The sequence below is a fragment of the Myotis yumanensis genome, unplaced genomic scaffold (genome assembly GCF_028538775.1).
Source record: "Myotis yumanensis isolate MYYU_CA2020_CCGP unplaced genomic scaffold, mMyoYum1.0.hap1 SCAF_7, whole genome shotgun sequence".
Lineage (NCBI taxonomy): Eukaryota > Metazoa > Chordata > Mammalia > Chiroptera > Vespertilionidae > Myotis > Myotis yumanensis.
This window is the reverse complement of record NW_027223758.1, coordinates 13,552,165-13,574,064: the sequence shown is the minus strand read 5'-3', so window position 1 is coordinate 13,574,064 and position 21,900 is coordinate 13,552,165. Positions and strand designations below refer to the sequence as shown.

The window sequence follows — 21,900 nt, the reverse complement described above, 5'->3', positions numbered from 1 at the left end:
CAGTAGGTGTTATTGGAAGTAGTCTTAGGCTAGTCAAAAATGCTACTGTAGATCCTGGGACCTCCACTGAAATATATATTTTTAAAAAGAAGTATACATAATAAGTTAATAGAGGGGATAAAAATGGAATCATATAAATTGCCCAATTAAAACCAGAGAAGGCTAAAAGAAGAAAAAAAATACAACAAATATATAAAGTTGGTAAATATTAGTTCAATTATATTAATAATAATGATTTACATATAAGTGGTCTAAATACTCAATTAAAAAAAACACAGAGGTCAAACTTGTTTAAAAAAGAGACCAAATTATATGCTATCAAAATATAAATTATATACTGTAAACAGTTAAAGAAACCTATATATAAATACCCAGATAGATTAAAAGTTAGGATATGAAGAAAGATATACTATGCGAACACAAAGCTGTAGTATTGATATTAATGTCAAAAAAACCTACCTCGGAAGAAAGATAGTTATCATGAATAAAGAAGCTCATTGCATAATAATAAAGGGTCAATTTTCCAAAGAGAAATCATCCTAAATGTGTATGCACCTAACTACAGAGAGTCAAAATATGAGGGAAAAACTAATAGAAATGAAAGGAGAAGTAGATATATAGTTGGCAACATCAACACTCTGTCAGTATAGATCAAGTAGATAGATAATCAATGAAGATAGAGATATCTTTTACTTGATATATTGCACTATCAATCAACTTGACTGATACATTAAAAGAACATGCCAATAAACAACAGCAGAATACTTATTCTTCTGAAGTGCACATGGAGCATTCACCAAGATAGACCATATCCTGAGCCACAACACAATCCTTAAATCAGAAAAGAATAGAAAAAAAACACATTTTATACCACATAGGAATTAAAGCAACCACAGGAAGAGAACTGGGGAGTTTCCAAATATCTGGAACTTAACCCCCCAGCCATGAATCTCTTCCATCAATAAACATCTCCATGTCTGGAGTTTCTAAAGACTGAAAGGCCAGGTCAAGTCTGCTAGAATAGACTTCTTCGATTATTTGTATACAGCCTTGAACATGTTCTCCTATCATACTGGGGGTAGAGTAGATACCACCTTTAATTTAACATTCTGGTTGTCAAGTAATATGACCTGGTATTTACCCAGCATCCTTTTGTTCAAGTACAGGCAACACACCATGTAGAGTGTGCACAATGGTAGGCTGTCTCAGGATAAATTTTTCAGCCTCCTGTAAAAGGTCACAGTTTGAGGCCACAGCCCAGAGGCAAACTGGCCATCCTCGACTTGCAGTTGTTTAACTGTTTAGAAAAGTAAGGTACTGGTCTTCTGGGTTCTAAATTTGGAGTTAGTGTTCCAAGACTCAAACTGATACTGTGCACAAAACGATCAAATGGCTTTCTAATGTCCCAGAGACCAAGTGTTGGAGCTGTTACAAGTGTCTCCTAAATGGCATGGAACGTCTTAAAGCAGTGGTTCTCAACCTTCCTAATGCCACGACCCTTTAATACAGTTCCTCATGTTGTGGTGACCCCCAATTTCATTGTTACAAATTGAACATAATTAAAGCATAGTGATTAATCACAAAAACAATATGTAATTATATATGTGTTTTCCAATGGTCTTAGGCGACCCCCAAAGAGGTCGCGACCCATAGGTTGAGAACCGCTGCCTTAAAGCATTCTGCAGTCCAGTTTAATAGTTCGTTGTCATTTCCTTTAAGAGCTTTATATAGGGGTTTGGCTCTGAGTTCAAAATTAGGAATCCAAAGTCAACAAAACCCAGTCATTCGTAAGAATCCATGTAATTGCCTTCTGATGGTGGGTACAACCACCCTGGCTAATGCTTCCTTTCAATCCAGCAATGAATTTCTTTGTTCTTTTGATAACTCAAATCCTAGATATTTTATTGTATTTTGGTTTGCAATACCTTTCCTTAGTTTTACTAGCAATTATTATGTTACCTCACCTTCATTCCACTTGATTCAACAATAAGTTCTGAGGCCCAACTTTCTCTTTCTCACTACGTCACCATCACACATATTGGGTTTCTCCAGGTCAGGAATTCTTGCAGCAGGAAAATAAAAACAAATGACTGAATCCCGAGGGAGTTTAATTAGAAAGTGCACACCCCCCAGCTGGCAGACTCTGCAGCCAACCCGAAGGCAGTCAGGTTCCTCAGGAAGAGGCCAGATGGTCAGGAGTAAGCCCAAAATGAGGACCAGCATGGGCTACTTGCTGGCAGCAGATGCAAAGTGATTTTAGGACATACACACCCCGCTCTCTGCTAAGCAAGCTGTCATAAGAGGGAGAGATAAATGTCATAAATGAGTGTGCAAGCTGAGCACAGCCACACAGAGGCCAAGCCACTTGAGCCAGACTCACTTTCAACAATAAACATTGTGATGTTAACAGCTGGCGGAGGCCTATGTCTGCAAGATGCATCATTGCTGTCTTCACAAGTCAGCATGGTGTTTGAGTTCATGTTGGAAAAGGTACTGATTCAGCATTAGCCTGCGGACTGAAGGTTTGATTCCGGTCAAGGGCACATGCCCAGGTTGTCAGCTCGATCCCCAGTGGGGGCATGCAGGAGGCAGCCAATCAATGATTCTCTCTCATTGATGTTTCTATCTCTCTCTCCCTTCCTCTTTAAAAGCAATCAAATATATTTATAAAAAAGAAATAAAAAGAAAAGGTACTGGTTCACTCACGTATTTTGGATATAATTATAAAATAAGAACCTATGAAAGTCCTTCATTAAAGGAATACTTTTAATGCCATTAATGTGCAAGGTGCTGTGTTAAATGTTGAAGATAAAAAAGTTAACAAGAAAGTGGCCTCTGTTGCCTTGGAGCTTATAGTCTAGTGGGGAGCTGAACATTTTTGGGGGGTGAGCTGAACATTAATGTCATAAATGGCATAGATGAAGGGTCACAGTTGCAGGAAAGCATGTTTTAGAGGAGTGTGACCAAATTGGGAGTCAGGCAAAATTTCCTTGTGACTGAGGGCTTGCGTTCAATCAGAAGATGCCCTGTTGTGAAGGCAGATAAGGGCAAAGAAGGCTAAAGGTAGGGCACAGAAGTGACCAGGGAGGCTGGACAGAAGAGAACAAGACAGAGAGAGGCAGAAAGGACCAGACCATGCAGGTCTTGGGAGTCCTTTAAGGATGAGAAGCTACTGTGGGGCTGTTTTAAGAAGAGAGAAGGGAGAGCATGTGGTGCATGTTTTAAAAATGAACTCCATTCCACTTCCAAATTAGCTAGAGTGAAGGACAGGGAATAGAAGCTGGCATTGTCAAAGATTAAAGCAGTGAAACAAAAGGAATTTTGTTTTGGGGCTTTTAGGCAAAACCCAGTGTCCTGAGAGAAGACTGGAAAAGCAGGTCATGAGGAAGACTGGCAGTGATGGTGGTGGTGGTTGAGGGGGACAATGGCCAGCAGGAAGGATGACAAGGTTGGCCTTGAGCACTGGATTTGAGTTTATTTTTGAGATATCCAAATAAACATATCAAGTGGTATATATGCATCTGGGCTAGAGTTATAAGACCAGAAGGTCACTATATATAGGTGGTAATCAAAGCTATGGGTATCAATGATATGCTTCAAGGTAAAACAGTAAAGGGGGAATGTGAATATTCTAGAATAAGCCTTTTGTTGATTCTTTCAATCCATTCTCTTCAGTTCCACCATGGTGTGTCTTTATGTGTGTTCAGTTCTATTTGTTCTGCTCAGAATTCAGTGAACACCTGCAATCTGATGATGCATATCTGTCATCAATTTGGACAATTCCCACCTCTGACTATTACTGTGACCTCATAAGTTCCCCTCTCTCTCCTCTGTAATTCCTATTGGTTGTATATTGGACCTTTTATGTGCTAAATCACCTATTTTTCATCTCTATCTTTCTGTGCATACCTAGCCGATTCCCTTCTAAATATCATCTAGCAGATAGATTCCCTCTTCAGCTGCATGTAGTTAGTCTGCTATTTGACCCTTAAATTGTCTTTATTTTTATATCGAGTACTCTATACTTTTCAATTCTAAAAATCTAGCTGTGGGTTTTCCAACTTTGCATTTTTTTAAAATATAGCCTCTTGTTCTTTCACTGTGGATTTCTATTCCTTCTTAATCACTTAAATTCTCTTAATTACTTTAATCTTTTTAAGTTGTGATAGAGATGAAAAATGAATTGTTTTGGAGTCATTTAATTCTTGAATTAATAGTTCTGTTTTGGGAGATCTATCTGCCAACCACCCTCTTATGTATTGTATTCTGTGCGCGCATGCGCGCGCGCGCACACACACACACACACACACACACACACACACACTATGTAGTTTATAATTTTCTATTGTGGTTTTATCTAGAGCCAAGAGCCAAGATTAATTCCCTCCCACCCGCCCACCCCCGATGGAAACTCATGAGCTCTAGCTTGTAAAACTGTCATTGTCCTTAGAGAACATCTTTGTGTTTTCCATGGCTTAAGTCCTGAATCCATATATATTTTAATTTGTTAGCAGGGCTTCTGCTCCATGCCTATATAAAGATTCAGGGCTGGCACCTATGTTTAGCCTGGCCCTTAGGTTTTGAGTGTATGTTCAGGGTCCAGGACAGACACAAAACTTACCCTCTGATTTCTCAAGCCGCACGAAGAAGTTTCTAGCTCCTTTAATAAAGGGACACTCTTTGAAGCTATGGGATTTGTATATGGGAATCTTCCCTAGCCAAACACCAAGGCCTTCCTGCCCTCAAAAGAGTTAGAAACCCAGACATGGACCCCAGATCTCTCTCCTAAAGTGCATTCCCCTTGGGCTTCATGGCTTTTTATCTTCCCAGAGGAGGGATCTCCCATGTCAGCCAATTTATTATCTTGCCAGAACGTAGGACCTGGTGCCTTTTGCAAATAAGCACCAGTAATAATAGTAAAAATACTGTTTTTGAAACAGGAAACAATTAAAATAGAAAATGCAAACACAACTGTAATTTAAAAAGAAGTAGTCATTCCTCCCTGTGGTATATACTCACCTTTGGCATATTCCATGATAATGGATAGATAGTAATTGGGAATCTCGCGGGCATAAAAGGGCAACCAAGCACAGCTCCCCATTGTCAGCTAGGCCTCATGGTCGCAGTTGCCCACTAAACCAGAACAGCTAGAACAGAACAGAAAGAGTGCTGGGTATGATTAAGAAACACGAGTTCCACTTTCAAACCTTTGCTGACTGCATCCTTGAGTCTTTCCCAGCCTCCATTTTCTCATCTGTCACATGCAGCCTGACCAGTTCTTAAGGTTGTTCTGAAAGGGGCCTCACAGAACGTAAACCATCTATGAAGTAGCATGCAAACAAGCAGAATGCTATGCCTACCTTCCAAGAAATAATAGGTTTATAAACTGAAAGCTGCAAGTTTGCCAGCTGTGCTAGAAATAAACTGTTCTTCCAATCTGTGCTGTGTCCTGGCCACATTTCACTCTCCATTCTCAGCCCACAAAAAACATGTCCAACTGTGTGCTTCATTGTGTCTAGGGACAGCATCATGGAATCAAAGAACACAAATGGCCTGGGCAGCGCCATTTCCATGCTGGTTTTTCTTTTACTTGAATTGTAGAAGATTCAACTCTGTATGTTGTACAAATTTTCCAGGTAGGGAAGCGGTTCTACTGTTCACTTTAAGCATTGAGTCCCAGAATTCCAAATGTTAACCTACATAGCTGGGATTAGAGTCCCTTAAGGTGCTGCAGGCAGCTGTTATTGTTTTGTGGTAAATATTTAAATTGACTGTTTTATAACATGAAAACAAATCTGTGTTCCTTGAAACTGCAATACATCTCGTACTTCTTAAAACTCATGTCTTGCCACCAAGGCCGGTGAGCTATGCGAGCTTGCCAGTGTACCAAGCAATGTCTTGTCATTTTCTTCATCCTTTTATTTTTCATTCATGTTTTCTTATTGATGTATCTTCTTTTTATTTGTTCATATATGTTGACTCATAAGGCCAGCATTCTTGAATTTACCTGCCTTGCGTTCCTGCAAAGAGGCCAACTGTAAGCATTGATGTCCACCAGGGCCATGTCCCAAACATTATCTTAGAGACATGGCAACAGGCTGAACTAGTTGTGTAGGAAAAGAGCACACAAAAATCTCACAAACATCTCTCTTAATCAAAAATATGAGGGAGCAAGAGATTATGAGTCAATTGGTTTATAAACTTTCCCCATCAAGAGTCCATCAAAATTTCTTAAAGTAGTGAGTAGGCAACACTACTACACAAGTGGCAAAGGATCAAAAATGAGTAGACTTGAACCTAACTTATGACTTTACTGAAATTACTTTATATTTAAACTAGAGGCTGGGTGCACGAAATTGGTGCACTTGGGTGGAGGGGTATCCCTCAGCCCGACCTGCGCCCTCTCACAGTCCAGGGGCCTTCAGGGGATGTCCAATAGATGCAGAGGCGGGAGAGGCTTCCACTATAGCCGCTGCACTCGCCAGCTGTGAGCCTGGCTTCTGGCTGAGTGGTGCTCCTCCTGTGGGAGCACACTGACCACCAGAGGGCAGCTCCTGTGTTGAGCGTCTGCCCCCTGGTGGTCAGTGCATGTCATAGTGACCGTTTGTTCCATGGTTTGGTCAATTTGCATATTAGCCTTTTATTATATAGGATTATGTTTAAAATGTTAAAATAAAATAAAAATCATAAAACTATGAAAGAAAAAGAGAATGGACATGGACCAACAAGAAACAAAAATAGCACCATTTGGAAATGTAGGTATATAGAACATCTCAGTAGCACACAGAGCATCTAGTTGGCCTTTGGTGCTCTTAAATGTCAAGTAGCCACCAGTGATTGCCTGACATTTGAGAATGCCTCTAACCTGAAGAAATGAGAACTGAATTTATGGGTGAGGGTAAGAGAAGGGACAAATAAGGAGACAATGCAGGAAGTAGAAAAATACTTTCAACAGTTGAGGAGATCTCCCATAAAATATTAACAAAAGGCCAGAGATGGACAGTAGTACAAAAAAAGGAGACAATTGAAGGATTAATTCAAAGATTTAATATCAAGGCCTTTCAAATTAACATTTCAGAATCCAGTACATGAATGGAGGATTCCTAAAAGCTTCTAGAGAGAAGAAGCAGGTTTTAATAGTGAGTGGGGTATAAGGAGGATTCTAGACCTTTAGACAGGATTGAAAAGGGGAAAACTATGGATGAATGTCTTCAGAAATCTGAGAGAAAATGATATCCAATGTGAAATTCTATACCTAGCCAAACCATCAATCAAGTGTGGGAGGGGTGGTGGTGGTGGTGGTGATGGTGGTGGTGGTGGAGGCGGTGGTAACATATGGTCATTTATAGATAGGCAAAGTCTTACAAACATATCATCCACACACTAAGAGTTCTCAGGGGTTTTCAGTAGCATGTACTACAGGGATATCTTCCTCAGAAAAGACCTGAGGAAACAAAAATGTTAACTTAGAGGAAAAGCAAAAGGAAATCTCAAAATACAACTAAAGGGATGGCATCAAAGAGCAATCCTATTAAATTGAAGCAGAAGGATAGCAGATCCCAGGAGTGTGGTCTCCAGGAAAATAAGAAAAAAAATGGATAGGTAATCTGACACGTTTGATCATATAATGAAAAAAATGTATGGAGAGGCTATTGGTGAGTGTGGTAAAGAAAATGAACAATTCCATAACATGTGAGAAACTACAGTAATCAAGGCTAGAAGAGACGAAGCAACACCAGTGTGCTTGGCTTAGTCAGATAAAGAGCTAACTAAATGCATTAGGAGGATGAGGGAAGGGAATAGGTGACAAATGGGAGGTGGGAGCAGGGGCAGAGAAGTTTTGTAAGAAAGCACCACAATAGGTGGTCAGTGATAAATAGTTGATAAGTTGATAAATTAAGAAATAAAAAAGTATAACCTTTTAAGAATTTAATACATAACAGACAGATCCACTGAAAAGTTCATCACTTGTCTTTCGGAAAAGGCTTCAGAGGTACAGAAGTATCTGTGACACCGCTGTTGATGGTTGAGTTTAGAAACCTTTTGTACCATGTATTTTATAAAACCCTGCATTCATCGATTACTATGATTATAAAAACAATTTTATGAACTGAATATATACATACCCCCATTATTAGTAGTTCTATTCTTAACCGTATACCCAACAGAAATAAGTATAGATGATCATAATGTGCTGGAATGTTTATGTTCATAGCAGCCCTATTCATAATAGCCCCCAAACTGGAAACTACCCAGATGCCTTTGCACAGGAGAGTGGACAAATAAATCATAGTATATTCATGCAGCAGGACACTAGAGGATAAATGGTGTGTAATTACATGCAACAGATGAATCTCACAGAACGAAGGAAGCCAGTTTTTATACTGTAGGACCTGTTATAAGAAATTCCAAAGCAGGCCACACAACCTAGGCCAGCTATTTTCAACCATTTTTACCTCATGGCACACATAAACTAATTACTAAAATTCTGCGGCCTGCCAAAAAATATGTTTTTGCCTATCTGACAAAAAAATAGGTATAGTTTTGATTCATTTACACCAGACGGCTATTGTTTTGTTAGCTGTTGTCATTTTTTAATTTGACAACCTAAGGGAAAAGAAGTCAGTGCCCCTGACTAAATAGTCAGGTATTGCAAATTTTAAAGAATCTTGCAGCTCACCTGGGTGCCTGCTATAGCACAAACTCACTGATCTAGGCTAAATCAGGACAGTGTTTATTGCTGGGGAAGAGTGACAGCGAAGGGGCAGTGGAAGGCTTTCAAGTGGCCATACTGTTCTGTTCTTGGTCCAAATGATGGTTACGTGGCTGTGTGCACATTGTAAAAATTCACCAAGCTGTGTATTTATAAATTGTGCATTTTCTCTATGAGTCTTATACTTAGTATGTGTGTATGTTTATGCAAACAAATGTTTAAAAAAATATGAAGGACACAGGGAAAGCCAGTATACAAATGTCTGGCCATTTTCAACTGTTCAAATTTAATAAATGAAGATAGCAACTTTTAGGCCCTCTGATGTTGTCTATAATTCGGATTTAATAGTAGAAGTTCTTTTTATCATTGTTACTCCCTACCAACCTGAGTGCCAGTGACACTCAGAAGAGAACGGGAGTGCAATGGGGCAGCACCAGGGAGGAGAGTCGAGAGAGGGTATTTGAGAATGTGGATGGCAGGCTGAGTCTTAACCACCAGCCTGAATAGGGGGAGGTGGCAGTGGGTGGGCACCAGGGGGGCAGGGCTGAGTGGGAGGCCCCCCTTCACCCTCCTCCAGGGGATCCCATTTTGCTTGGATGGCTTAGGTTTCCTGGGCCCTCGCTGGAGGAGTCCCAGCCTCCCAGCCCTCCTCTCACAGCTGAGAAAACCTGAGTGTGTGGGAAACCAAGGCGGGCTTCTCTCTGGTTGGGACCAGAGCTTAGCATGTGAGAAAGTGCAAGAGCGTGAAACTGCTTAAGGCCCATTGGGAAGGCCACTCCTGAGCTGAGTGGCTTTAAAGGCTTTGAGATTTCTCTAATCTCACGTGGAGATGGAGAGATACTAGTAGCTCAGGTGTCCTGCATGAGCTGGGCACAGTAACTGTTGTTCCATTTATACTTATGTTGTTATGTTTATGATGCTGTGGTCCCTGTAAAATAAGATCCACAGAAGGGGTGACCTTGATGACAGGAGCTGCGCAGACATCTCTGTGGGAAGTCCCCTCCCTCTGAGTGCAGTGATACAAACCAGGGATAGGCGGGGGGGGGGGGGGGGGGGGGGGGGGGGACGGCTCTGTGGAGGCCGGGACTCAAACCCAGGGGGACCAGTTACCCAGACACAGTTGGTACCTTTGTTTTGTCACTGATACCCTTTCTGCCCTTCAGACCTAACTAACAACAGATACATTTTTACTGGCTTAAAACAGAAGAGTTGCTTCAAAGGAGCGGCGGGGGGGGGGGGGGGGGGGGGGGGGGGGGCGGGAGGGGGAGCATGAAAATACACCTGCAATTAAACTCATGTAAGGAAAGAAACGTGTGTGTTGAGGCTTGTGTGTGAAACTGCCTGCATCTGAGAGGTTTTTCATCCTCGAGGTGTAGGATGTCTACATTATCTTGTTATACACAATATAACACTGACTCTCCGAGTGCCTGGTGAATGCATAGCGAATGGTAGGTGGTAATAAATACTGGAAACAAACGTTGTGATAATGCAGAGAAATGTAAACCAGCCAGCCAGAGATTGGTACTGGAGGAAAATGAACCCCCAAGCCCCCAGTGTGCTATACATTTCTGAAGGGAAGGTTGCAGAGGCAGCGAGTGTCTTGGGGAGCCCATCGCACATCTCGGGCTTTTCTGTTAAGGCCCTCCCGGCTGTGCCTGGACCCGAGTGCTCAACAGGAGCAGAGAGAATATATCTCTGGATTTAATGGAACCTGGAAACATCCAACCTTACCCCTAACATAAGTGTGCAAGAAAAAAAACAGCAGGGACATATTTATTCAGGGAGGAATCATTTATCCAAAACCTCAATCAATAGTGGGTGTTTTCTGCCCTAGCCAGTTTGGCTTAGTGGGTAGAGCGTTGGCCTGCCGACTGAAGGGTCCCAGGTTTGATTCCGGTCAAGAGCACATGCCCAGGTTGTGAGCTCAATCCCCAGTAGGGGGCGTGCAGGAGGCAGACAATCAATGATTCTTGTCATTGATGTTTCTCTCTCTCTCTTTCCCTTCCTCTCTGAAATCAATAAAAATATATATTTTTTTAAAAAAATAGTGGGTGTTGCCGGAACCGGTTTGGCTCAGTGGATAGAGCGTCGGCCTGCGGACTGGGGGGGTCGCAGGTTCGATTCCGGTCAAGGGCATGTACCTTGGTTGCGGGCACATCCCCAGTGGGAGATGTGCAGGAGGCAGCTGATCGATGTTTCTCTCTCATCGATGTTTCTAACTCTCTATCTTTCTCCCTTCCTCTCTGTAAAAAATCAATAAAATATATTAAAAAAAAAAATAGTGGGTGTTTTCCAAACTCACACATAAATGAAGACTTTGGCCAAAAGCCATGGGAAACTGAATCCAGAGCTAGGAGAAATGTTAGCCCAAGGTTCCTGGTCCATCTGAGAGAGACTGAGCCAGGCCCCTCAGAGCAGCTCTGGGCTGGCTTGAGAAGGGGAGATGGTCACATACGAGGGGAGGGAGTTCTGTTTAGAAGTCCTTGCCTCAGGGTCACGATGGCTGGGGTCAGTGCATCTCCCAATTCTAAATGTGAAGGAGCCCTGTGTGCACCCCAAATACAGGTAAGCTCATGCCAGGCCATGCAGAAGTCCAAAGGCCTCCCCAAGTTATCTGCAAATCCAAGGCGTTTTCCCTTGTCAGGGGTCACTGTTTCCTTCCTCTTACAGCTCGTTCACTGTCTTAACCAGACACTGAACCAAGTTGGGTGGGCGGTAAAATAAGCTCGCACACAATCCACACAAGGCAGGCGTGTGTGAGCCAGTTTCCCAGGGGCCTGGGGGGCGCCCCACATGTAGTGCACAGCCTGGTAGACTCCTTGGACCTCAGTTTTAGGCATTTTGCCTTCTTTTTTGGTTCACTGCAGCACTGGGTTCCTTCTCCCTCACGTCTCTTCCCTGTGGCTTAATAAAGGCTATTAAATTTAAATTCTGAGTCGGTGGTGACCTTCTGCCATGTTTTCTCATGACCCTATAGCACTTGCGTTTAATAACCACAGGCTGCTAGTGGCCACCACGCTGGACAGCACAGACATGAAACATCTCCACCGATCACAGAGAGCTCCTCCACAGCACTCACCTGGGCAGGCTCTCTCCAGCCTCAGTCGTCTTGGCCTTTCTCGCCACCCCCAGCCCCCGCCTCCTGTATTCCCTGAGAAGCAGCAATCACCCCTCCTTCTGTCGTGCAGAGCATTGCCTCATGCCCACACTTAGATTGCCAACTCCTTCCAGGCACTCAGCAGAGCTAAACAGGCCTCAGCATCCATACCGTGGCAAGATGAGTCCGGAGCTCAAATGCTGATCAGGAATGAAAACGCCACTGCAAACACAAGGGCCTCTACAGAGCAGCCTGGAGATGAAAGTCTGGGGCACACCTTGATGAACCGCATTTACATCTGTTTATAGGGAAATTGGCATCTCATTCCTTTTCTTCTACAGCAGTGGTTCTCAACCTTCCTAATGCCACAACCCTTTAATACAGTTCCTCATGTTGTGGTGACCCCCAATTTCATTGTTACAAATTAAACATAATTAAAGCATAGTGATTAATCACAAAAACAATATGTAATTATATATGTGTTTTCCGATGGTCTTAGGCGACCCCTGTGAAAGGGTCATTCGACCCCCCAAAGGGGCCGCGACCCACAGGTTGAGAAGCGCTGTTCTATAGTTTCATAAAATAAGTTTCTCTATTTTTTATTGATGCTTCTTATCTATTCACTTAATTCTTGCTAGAATCATTTCTAAAATTATCTTGGGGTGCAAAATTATATTTTTTAAACAGTGCTTTCTTCCAATTATTGACCTTCCCCATAGATATCCACTAGCCTGACTTCTTTGCCAACAAATAGCATAGATTATTTTGGCCTATGTTGTGCTTTATGTGAATAGCACCATGTGTTAGACTTCTTCTGGTCAACATTATGTTCCTGAGATTGATTTCATTTCCATATTGGGGTACCATTATTATTTATACTTTTTACTGTTATTGGACATTTGACTGATTTTCCATTTGGGGGCTACTATGATGAATATTGCTGTGAACATCCTTGTCGATGTCTTTTGGTGAACACAGGGATAATTTCTGTAGAGTATCTATCAGGAAGGGAATAGTTGTATAATGTAGCTACATGTTCAACTATAAGAAGTACTGAAGTTTCCCCAAGTAGTGATACAAATGTACTAATACACTCTTACCAGGAGTGAATGACAATTTTGGTTTTTCCATATTGTTGCTGACATTTTGTACTGGGTCACTTTTCCATTTGAGCCATTCTGGGGGTTGGTATATAGCACTGTTTTAAAACGTAGTTGCCACCCTGACTGGTTTGGCTCAGTGGATAGAGCATCGGCCTGCGGACTGAAGGGTCCCAGGTTCGATTCCAGCCAAGAGCATGTACCTGGGTTGCAGGCACATCCCTAGCAGGGAGTGTGCAGGAGGTAGCTGATTGATGTTTCTCTCTCATCGATGTTTCTAACTGTCTATCCTTCTCCCTTACTCTCTGTAAAAAATCAATAAAATATATTTTTTAAAAAACAAAAAAACGTAGTTGCCAATGGCATGCCTGCACACTGGGAAGGAGGGGTATGGTCTCTCTTCTCCTCCTCCCAGCTTGCCAATCTTGGTGTCTGCCACTTTGGAGTGAGGCATGGTGGGCAGGGACAGACAGGGGATAGAGAAGTCTTACCTCCTCAGCAAATGCTGCTGGAAAATGCATCATGGTTCTGGTGGTAGAGATTTTAGACAAAGAACGCCTGTGCTTGTTGCGTGCTCTGTTTATACGATTTTCATTTCCTCAGTTTAAATAATACATTACTCAAGGAAATCTGTTGTTTTCATGAGCTTTAGCACTAATGTTTTACTTTTGCTCTTGAATTTAAAAACTGGGTTTTCTAAGTATCTTTACAACCAGGTAAGTGGCGGTAGATCTAATAAATGAATTTGGCAAAGTAGTAGGATATCTACACTAATAAAAGAGAAACATGGTAATTGGCGTACGACCGCTACCCTTTTCATTGGCTAGTCAGTGTGTATATGCAAATTAACTGTCAGCCAAGATGGCGGCCGGCAGCCAGGCAGCTGGAAGCGAACATGAGGCTTGCTTGCTGCGGGCTCCAACGTTCCCCGCCTGCCTTGCCGGCCTCTGAGCTGGCAGTTTGAAACATTCTAACAAATATAGGCCGGGATCTCAGAGCTGAAGTTATACATTGTTTCGATTATAGAACGCAAACCAGCGGAAGCCTCAGAGCTAGAGCCAGAGCTAAAGCTGGCCAGAAGAAAAAAAAAAAAAGAAAAAAAGGAGCGGTTGGGAGCTTCAGTTAATCACCAGCCTTAAGGCAGCCCTCAGCCCCTCACCCAGACTGGCCAGGCACCCCAGTGGGGACCCCCACCCTGAAGGGTGTGTGACCAGCTGCAAACAGCCATCATCCCCTCATCCAGACTGGCCAGGCACCCCAATGGGGACCCCCACCCTGATCCAGGACGCCCTTTAGGGCAAACCAGCCAGCCCCCAGGCCTCTATCCTATATAGTAAAAGGGTAATATGCCTCCCAGCACTGGGATCAGCGGAACCGCGAGGCCTCCTGGCACAGGATCAGCGTGACAGGGGGCAGCGCCCAATCCCCCTGATCGCCCTGCGGCTCCGTGTGTGACGGGGGCGGAGCCACAACCTCCCTATCCGCCCTGCTCTGTTCGTGACAGGGGAAGGCGCCCCAAACCCCTGATCAGCCCTGCTCTGTGCCTGATAGGGGGGAGCTCCCCAACCCCCTGATCGCCCTGCGGCTCTGTGTGTGACAGGGTGCGGCACACCAACCCCCTGATCGGCCCTGCTCTGTGTGTGACAGGGTGCGGTGCCCCAACCCCACACTCCCCACGGGCCCTGCTCTGTGTGTGACAGGGTAGAGCCATGACCTCCCCATTGGCCCTGCCCTGAGTGTGACAGGGTGCAGCACCCCAACCCCCTGATCCGCCCTGCTCTGTGTATGACAGGGGGCGGTGCTCCAGCTCCCCTATCGGCCCTACTCTGTGAGTGACAGGGGGGAGCTCCCCAACCCCCTGATGGGCCCTGCTCTGTGTGTGACAGGGTATGGAGCCCCAACCCCCCCTGATGGGCCCTGCTCTGTGAGTGACAGGGGGCAGCGCCCCAACCCCCTGATCGGCCCTGCTCTGTGCGTGACAGGGGGTGGCGCTGCAACCTCCCCATCGACCCTGCCTTGAGTGTGACAGGGGGCGGTGCCCCAACCCCCCAATCGGCCCTACCCTGAGCTTGACTGAGGGTGGCATCGCAACCTCCCAATCCGCCCTGCTCTGTGCATGACGGGGCGGCGCCCCAACTCCCCAATCGGCCCTGCTCTGAGCCTGACCAGGGGCTGCACCTAGGGATTGGGCGTGCCCTCTGCCACCTGGGAGCAGGCCTAAGCCAGCAGGTCGTTATCTTCCGAGGGGTCCCAGACTGCGCGAGGGCACAGGCCGGGATGGGGGACCCCCCCCCCCCCCAGTGCACAAATTTTTGTGCACCGGGCCTCTAGTAAAATTAATAATCAGAAATCAGTTGTATTTTTATACACTAATAATGAACTATCAGAAAGAAGATCTAAGAAAACAATCCCATTTACTATTGCAACAAAAAATATAAGGTACCTTAGGAATAAATTTAACTGAGGTAAAAAAACAAACCTGTACTCGGGCAATTATAGGACATGGAAGAAAGAAATTGAGGAAGATACAAATAAGTGGAAGCATATACCGTGTTCATGGATGGGAAGAATTAACATTAAAATGTCCACAGTCCACAGGGCAATCTATAGATTCAACACAGTTCCTCTTAAAATGCCAATGGCATATTTCACAGATCTAGAACAAATATCCCAAAAATGTATATGGAACCAAAAAAGATTGTGAATAGCCACAGCGATCTTGAAAAAGAATAAAGTTGGATATATCACACTACTCGATATCAAATTATCCTACAAGGGCATTGTAATCAAAACAGCCTGGCACTGGCATAAGAACAGGCATGGAGATCAATGAAACAGAAAAGGGGATGAGAGGGCACTGCTAAAATGTGTGAACTCTCGTGGGATAGTCCTCTGAGACACAGGAATTCCCTCCAGGGGCCTGAGTCCAGGGGTAAGGAATGCAGTGTCCACCTTGCCTTCCTCTCTGTGTGTACTGCTCCGACAGCAGAGCCGTGGGCGGATGGTGACAAGGATGGGGCTAATGGCAGAGATAGCAGCAAATGACATTCTAACGGAGGATGGCTGCTGGGCTGAAGATGGGCAGTGACAGTGAATTATGTTCTAGGACCTTGGAGGGTAGGAGTACTGCTAGAAAATGAAACTCAGCTAATCAAGACTTAATTACTACTGCCCTAGGAGACTTCCCATTTTGCATTTCCTTAGCCCTGCTTCATTAGAAGTCGTTGGTAGTTAGATTCCAAGTTCACCTCCAAGCCAAAAAATTGAGGGAGGAGGACGTAAAAACTGGCCTTCACGATCCAGAAATTAGGGGAAAGACAGGGCAGCCATGAAGCAGACACAAGTCCCTTCTCAACCTGACACAGGGACGCAGACCTCATCAGATGGGGTCTGGACCACAGAGAATGGAAATTCATTTTGTGAGTCCTTTTGGAGTTTCACCCTTTGTGGTCCATTGCAAAGGCCTTGGTGTTTTCAATTTGAGTGAAAAAATATACTGACTCCTATACCTGCCTACGCAATGCAGAAATACCACTGGTGACACATGGAAATGAGATCAGGCCAGAAACCTTCTTTCTGAAAGGAAGGGGGTAAGAGGGAATACGTGGGTCTACCAAAAAATACCAAATCAGCTTCAACATCCAAAACCACGTTCCTGCCACCTCACGATCATAAGAAATGAATCTAATTAAACTAACACCGTGTTATGTAACTGAGCAGCCAGATGTCTAGATGTTGCTCTTCCTTCAAACCACTGTGTTGAAGGGTGAATTGTAATAAGTCTAGCTGTGCAAGGAAGGGAGATGGTGAGGGAAGCATAGTTCCAGGGCCACCAGCTGAGGAGTAGAGTCTCAAGTAACCTGCGGTCGATTTAATAATCTCATGCCACAGTCTTTTCTGGGAAATGAGAACCATAATACCCTTCCCCACACTCCTCCTATGCTGTAAAGATTAAATTAAGTGTGAACATATTTTAGAAAATGTAGTGTTATTCAGATGAAAGGAAATGGCATTATTGGGTAGAAAGCAGGGCACTGGAGGTGTAGTAGCTATTCATCCCTGGCGTACTGGTGCCTGAGACCCCTGGCCCCACATTTATGGTGCTCAGCTGGGCTATTGCTGACCATGGGTGTTTGCTTGAGGCTCTTTTTTCTTTACACTTTGAGTGCCTTGCAGTGGAGAAGCAGTCATAAGCATCCGTCCCCCATTCCTTTCTTGCCAGTTACAGAGAACTGCTGTCACCAGCTCAGAGCAGGCACAGTTCCCCTGGGCGAGTCCTCGCTCCCTGGAACCAGTCAGGTTCAAGGTTGGAAGGGAGCCAGAAGTGAGCCACACACGCTCTTCATCTGTCCTGACTTGCTCCTCTTGACTTCCTTTTTCTTCCCCCTCCTTTCTTTTCAACTCTGCAGACCAATAAAGCCGTGGCCAAGGGGGACTTCCACCAGGCCAGCACCAGCTCTCGGCGAGCCCTGTTCCTGGCTGTGCTCTCCATCACCATCGGAACTGGCATCTACGTGGGCGTGGCCGTGGCCCTCATTGCCTACCTCTCCAAGAACAATCACCTATGAGCTTCCTCCGTGCACGAAGGAGAAGAACTCGGGGCCAGTGTTGTGCCCATGCAGAGCGAGCAGGGCTAGCAGGGGAGAAACACCTGTGTGACGCTGTGTAGTATAAATTATTGCCAAACAACTCCATAACACTCTGAAATTTTCTACTCATCGATTTGTTTTGGTTTTACCCTTTATTTTCACAACACGTTGTAGAACAGGAGACAGATGGGCACTGCTAACCCTTCCAAGTGGAAGCTCCAAAGATGCTTACCCCGAGGCTGTCTGGATGGGTTCTGGTGGACTAGTGGCAGTGCAGCTCTCTCGGCAGCCTGCCAGGGTCTGGAAAGCCATAGCACTAGCAATATACAAATAGTAAAACTGTATTTATTTTTTATGGGATATGGTGCAATAGGCAGAAGGCCAGGGACGTGTCACTCTTCTGTCTGTTGTCCTGCTTGACTCCTCTGTCATTTCCTTCCCCGTGGAAAGGAAACAGGGCTGATCAGAAAGACAGACAAAGCTGCTAGCAGGAACCCTGCTCTCCCTAGTCTTCAATGGGTGCACCCTAAGAATGTCAAGTCAGAACAGTGTGGGACCTGTCCCCAGGCCCAGTCTCTCCCCCCCCCCACCCCACCCCACCACCCCCCCCTCGCCAGCCTAGGCTCATCCAGCCTCCCTTGTCATGTCCAAACTTAGCAGTCACCACACAGCAATCTGCCACCTGGGCCTCACTGATGTAGAGTGGGAGGACAGGCCACAGTCTGTCCTGAGACTCCTCCCAGAAGGACGCCGAGGTTTGCTCCAGAAACTGCGGACACCATCTCAGCATAAAGACAAGCGTTGGCGCTCGCCTTGGTGATAAGCAGTGGCACTAGTGATCTTAGGAGGAGATGAACCTTCTCTGTAGACTAAATGAATAGCTATTTTCTTGTCATTTTTTAAGTGCAACTACTGCTTCATGCTGCTTAGTCATCAGACGAATGCTGAGAAATAATCATAGACATTTTAATACCATTTCATTGCTGTTTCACGAGTGTTCATTACTTAACAAAAATTATCTTTCAGCTATTTTGTTTAAGATTTTTTTTTTGTTAATACTGTTTCTTAGGTTTCACTTATAGTTGTTTCTTCTTAAAATAATTAAAGAGCTAGCCAGGACTCGGTTGCTAAAACAGTAGGAGGGTCTCCTAAGATGAGAATCACATCATCTCTGACGGCTTAAGTTCCACCTGGAACACTATTCATATGCACTGTTGTTCTGATACTTTGAGTGGATACTGAGACCATCTCTCTAGGGCAGGGGTCCTCAAACTACGGCCCGCGGGCCACATGCAAATACAAATATTGTATTTGTTCCCGTTTTGTTTTTTTACTTCAAAATAAGATATGTGCAGTGTGCATAGGAATTTGTTCATAGTTGTTTTTTTTTAAACTATAGTCCAGGGGTAATCAAACTACAGCCCGCAGGCCACATGCGGCCCGCCGAAAACATTTATCCGGCCTGCCGACTGTTTTTGCCGCTGCTGTGTGCATAGGAATTTGTTCATAGTTTTTTTTAAAACTATAGTCTGGCCCTCCAACGGTCTGAGGAACAGTGAACTGACCCCCTGTTTAAAAAGTTTGAGGACCCCTGCTATAGTCCGGCCCTCCAACAGTCTGAGGGACAGTGAACTGGCCCCCTGTTTAAAAAGTTTGAGGACCCCTGCTATAGTCCGGCCCTCCAACGGTCTGAGGGACAGTGAACTGGCCCCCTGTTTAAAAAGTTTGAGGACCCCTGCTATAGTCCGGCCCTCCAACGGTCTGAGGGACAGTGAACTGGCCCCCTGTTTAAAAAGTTTGAGGACCCCTCCTCTAGAGCAATGGTTTCATCCCAGCACCTACAGCATTCCTGCTGCCTGGATCCCAGCCCCAGATTTCTGATTTGATTGATTGGGGTGCAGCCTGGTGATTCCAGTGTGCAGATCACTGTCCTGGAATAAGGACTCAGGTTTGATCTCCCTCACCATTGACCTTAAACACTTAATATCGTGAAAATTATTAGCAATGCCTTCCTAGGTCAAGTCCAAGATCTTCTACCATTTGGTTGTAATAGCTGCTTCAAAAATGTGCTCTAAAAAAAAATATATATATATATATATATATATGAAATCCAGATGTCCCTGTAAGAATCAGAGTAACCCAGCGATAGCAGGGATTTGGGATCAAACCAACCTGGACTTGAATCCAGTTGTGCTACTTTCTAGCTGTGTGATCCTGGGTAGATTGGTGTACTTCTTGGAACCTCACCTCTAGAAGAGGATAAGTGAGGCCCACTTCCTAGGATTGCTGGTAAGTGTGTGAACACAGAGCCCAGCTCCTGGCCTGGGTCATGTGAAGGAGTTGGAGTGGCCGCGGTTATTCCCAGTGTTTGGGTAATCATCCCCTGGCTTGCTTGTACCGTCCCATCATTTCAGCCCAATCTCTCCAGGTTTATTTATTAGGAACCACTATGTGAAATGGGCTTCTTTGTATTTGTCCTTAAAAGGTTTATTTGAAATTTAAGAGGTGCCCAAAGTTCCATAACTTTGGATTTGGTTAAGAAGTAGAACCAACATTGTATGGCACATCCCATCATCTCACTGCCACATCATGGTTGCTCTACACTAACCCTTCCGTGCCCAGATACCCTGTCTCCTACCAGACCAACCTCCCACTTCTCTCAGCCCCTGCCTTTCCAGTTGGAAAAGCTTTCATTTCTAGTGGATCTTCCCTCTCTGTATTTTTTTGAAGCTCTACCAAGTCCTTCCCAAGGACCAGCACGAGGACCACATGTGGTACCATATGGTGTGGATGGTCATATACATAGGGTTAGGGCCAAACCTGTCAGGACAGCTGAATGAATGGGTGTGGCCTCCCAGCTCACTGGATAGATAGACACAACACAACCCAGTTCTCTGACCAGCGGGGGAGGTGGTTGCATGTCATCCGCGGTGTCCTGTTAGTGACTGCTGAGCCGCATAACAGTCTTCTAAGTGAGTTGGGGCTGCCATGTACTTCTAAAGTCACATTACCTTAGTTGTCATGGCAGCCACCATGGACGAGGCAGTGCCCTGGGCAGGCCCTACATTAGTCACTGGGCCCACATTATCTCATGTATCATTTCACCTGGAGGTAGGTGAAAAGGTGATAGAACCGAGGTTCAGAGAAGGTAACTCACCCAGCACCACACAAGCGGCAGCTGTAGAACACCCCAGCCCCACCACCCCTCCAGGCAACAGAGCGCCTACTGGTAGAACCTGCTTCCACGTCCCTCACGGGAGGCACAGCCTTCCCTTTAGCATCGCATTCCATTTTGTAAGAACTCTTTATTACAACCATTTTATTGACATATGGAGACCCAGAGCCCATTCATAATTTTCCTCTAAGTCATGCACCTGGAAAACAGCAAAGCCAAGATGCATCCTAGACCATTGGATCATAAGCCCCAGCGGTTCCTCTTACACTGTGTTTTCTCCGTTATGGCTTTACAAGCGAGAAAAATTGCATCTGGGCCAAGATCCCATTGTTGGGGTGCCAAGACTCTTAGGGGACTGGAAAGATGCTTTTGGTTTATGTTTCACAGCCTGTCTTTGCCACTAAGTGGTGGGACAATGTGGTGAGAAGGGGGAGGGCTTAGGTGACTTCCATGGGAAGTGACACCTCAGCAAAGGTGACTAGGGCATATCTTATTCCTGTGCACAATGCTCTCCTTCCCACAGCCTTGGAGGCATCCGTGGCTGACCTATCTCCACCGGCCACAAGGCTCTTCCCGTCCCGGCTTCACTAGGCATGCCTGGCCTCCTTGGGTGCCCCCCCTTCACCAGGAGTCCCCACTTCACCAGATATCCCCACTTACCCAACTCTCCCCCAGGAACTACAATGGGCCCAAGGAGAACATGGTGAGAGAAGCCACATCTGTAGGTCACTGTGTCATCAGCAGCTGCCCAAGATGCCAGAGACAGTTCGGCCACCCAGCTAAATAGAAACAGGGCCCTGACAACAGGACCAGCCTCTTCAAAAGCCGGGCAGCGCATTCCTCACACCCAGTCAGTCTCTCGGCACTTTTTAAGATGCTAGAAGCCTCCCTCATATGAAGCAGCTTCTGGATTTAAAATGCATCAATGGAGCAGCCTTCCCATTTGCCAGCAACTCCTACTGCTCCAGGATATACAAGCGTCCAATGGTCACCATGGCTAAAGCCAGGGCCAAAGCTGCCTTTTCAGAGATCCTGGCCTGGGTTTCTGGGCCTCACCCCTGAGGTTCTACAGGGCCTCTGAGGCCTCCTGTGGACTGGCTTAGGTCCTAACCCATCTGAGGACCATTTTGTATCTCACTCTTTCCCCCTCAAAGACCACCTGCATTTGTTGCCTTGGGTGTTGACATGGACCCAATTTGTCAATAAACCATTTAGTGTAAATTCAA

The 21,900-nt window shown here is 45.1% G+C and overlaps 1 protein-coding gene across 3 annotated transcripts in view; it reads left to right on the top strand.

The window, feature by feature from the left end:
- The window catches only part of SYNDIG1 (synapse differentiation inducing 1), a 185,938-nt gene extending 167,450 nt beyond the window's left edge, over nucleotides 1-18,488 (top strand). For all 3 annotated transcript variants that reach the window (XM_070419808.1, XM_070419806.1, XM_070419807.1), the window contains exon 4: nucleotides 17,320-18,488. In XM_070419808.1, the coding sequence (XP_070275909.1) occupies nucleotides 17,320-17,478 (159 nt within the window). In that variant the 3' untranslated portion in view covers nucleotides 17,479-18,488. The remainder of the gene's footprint in view (nucleotides 1-17,319) is intronic.
- Nucleotides 18,489-21,900: the final 3,412 nt, after the last annotated feature.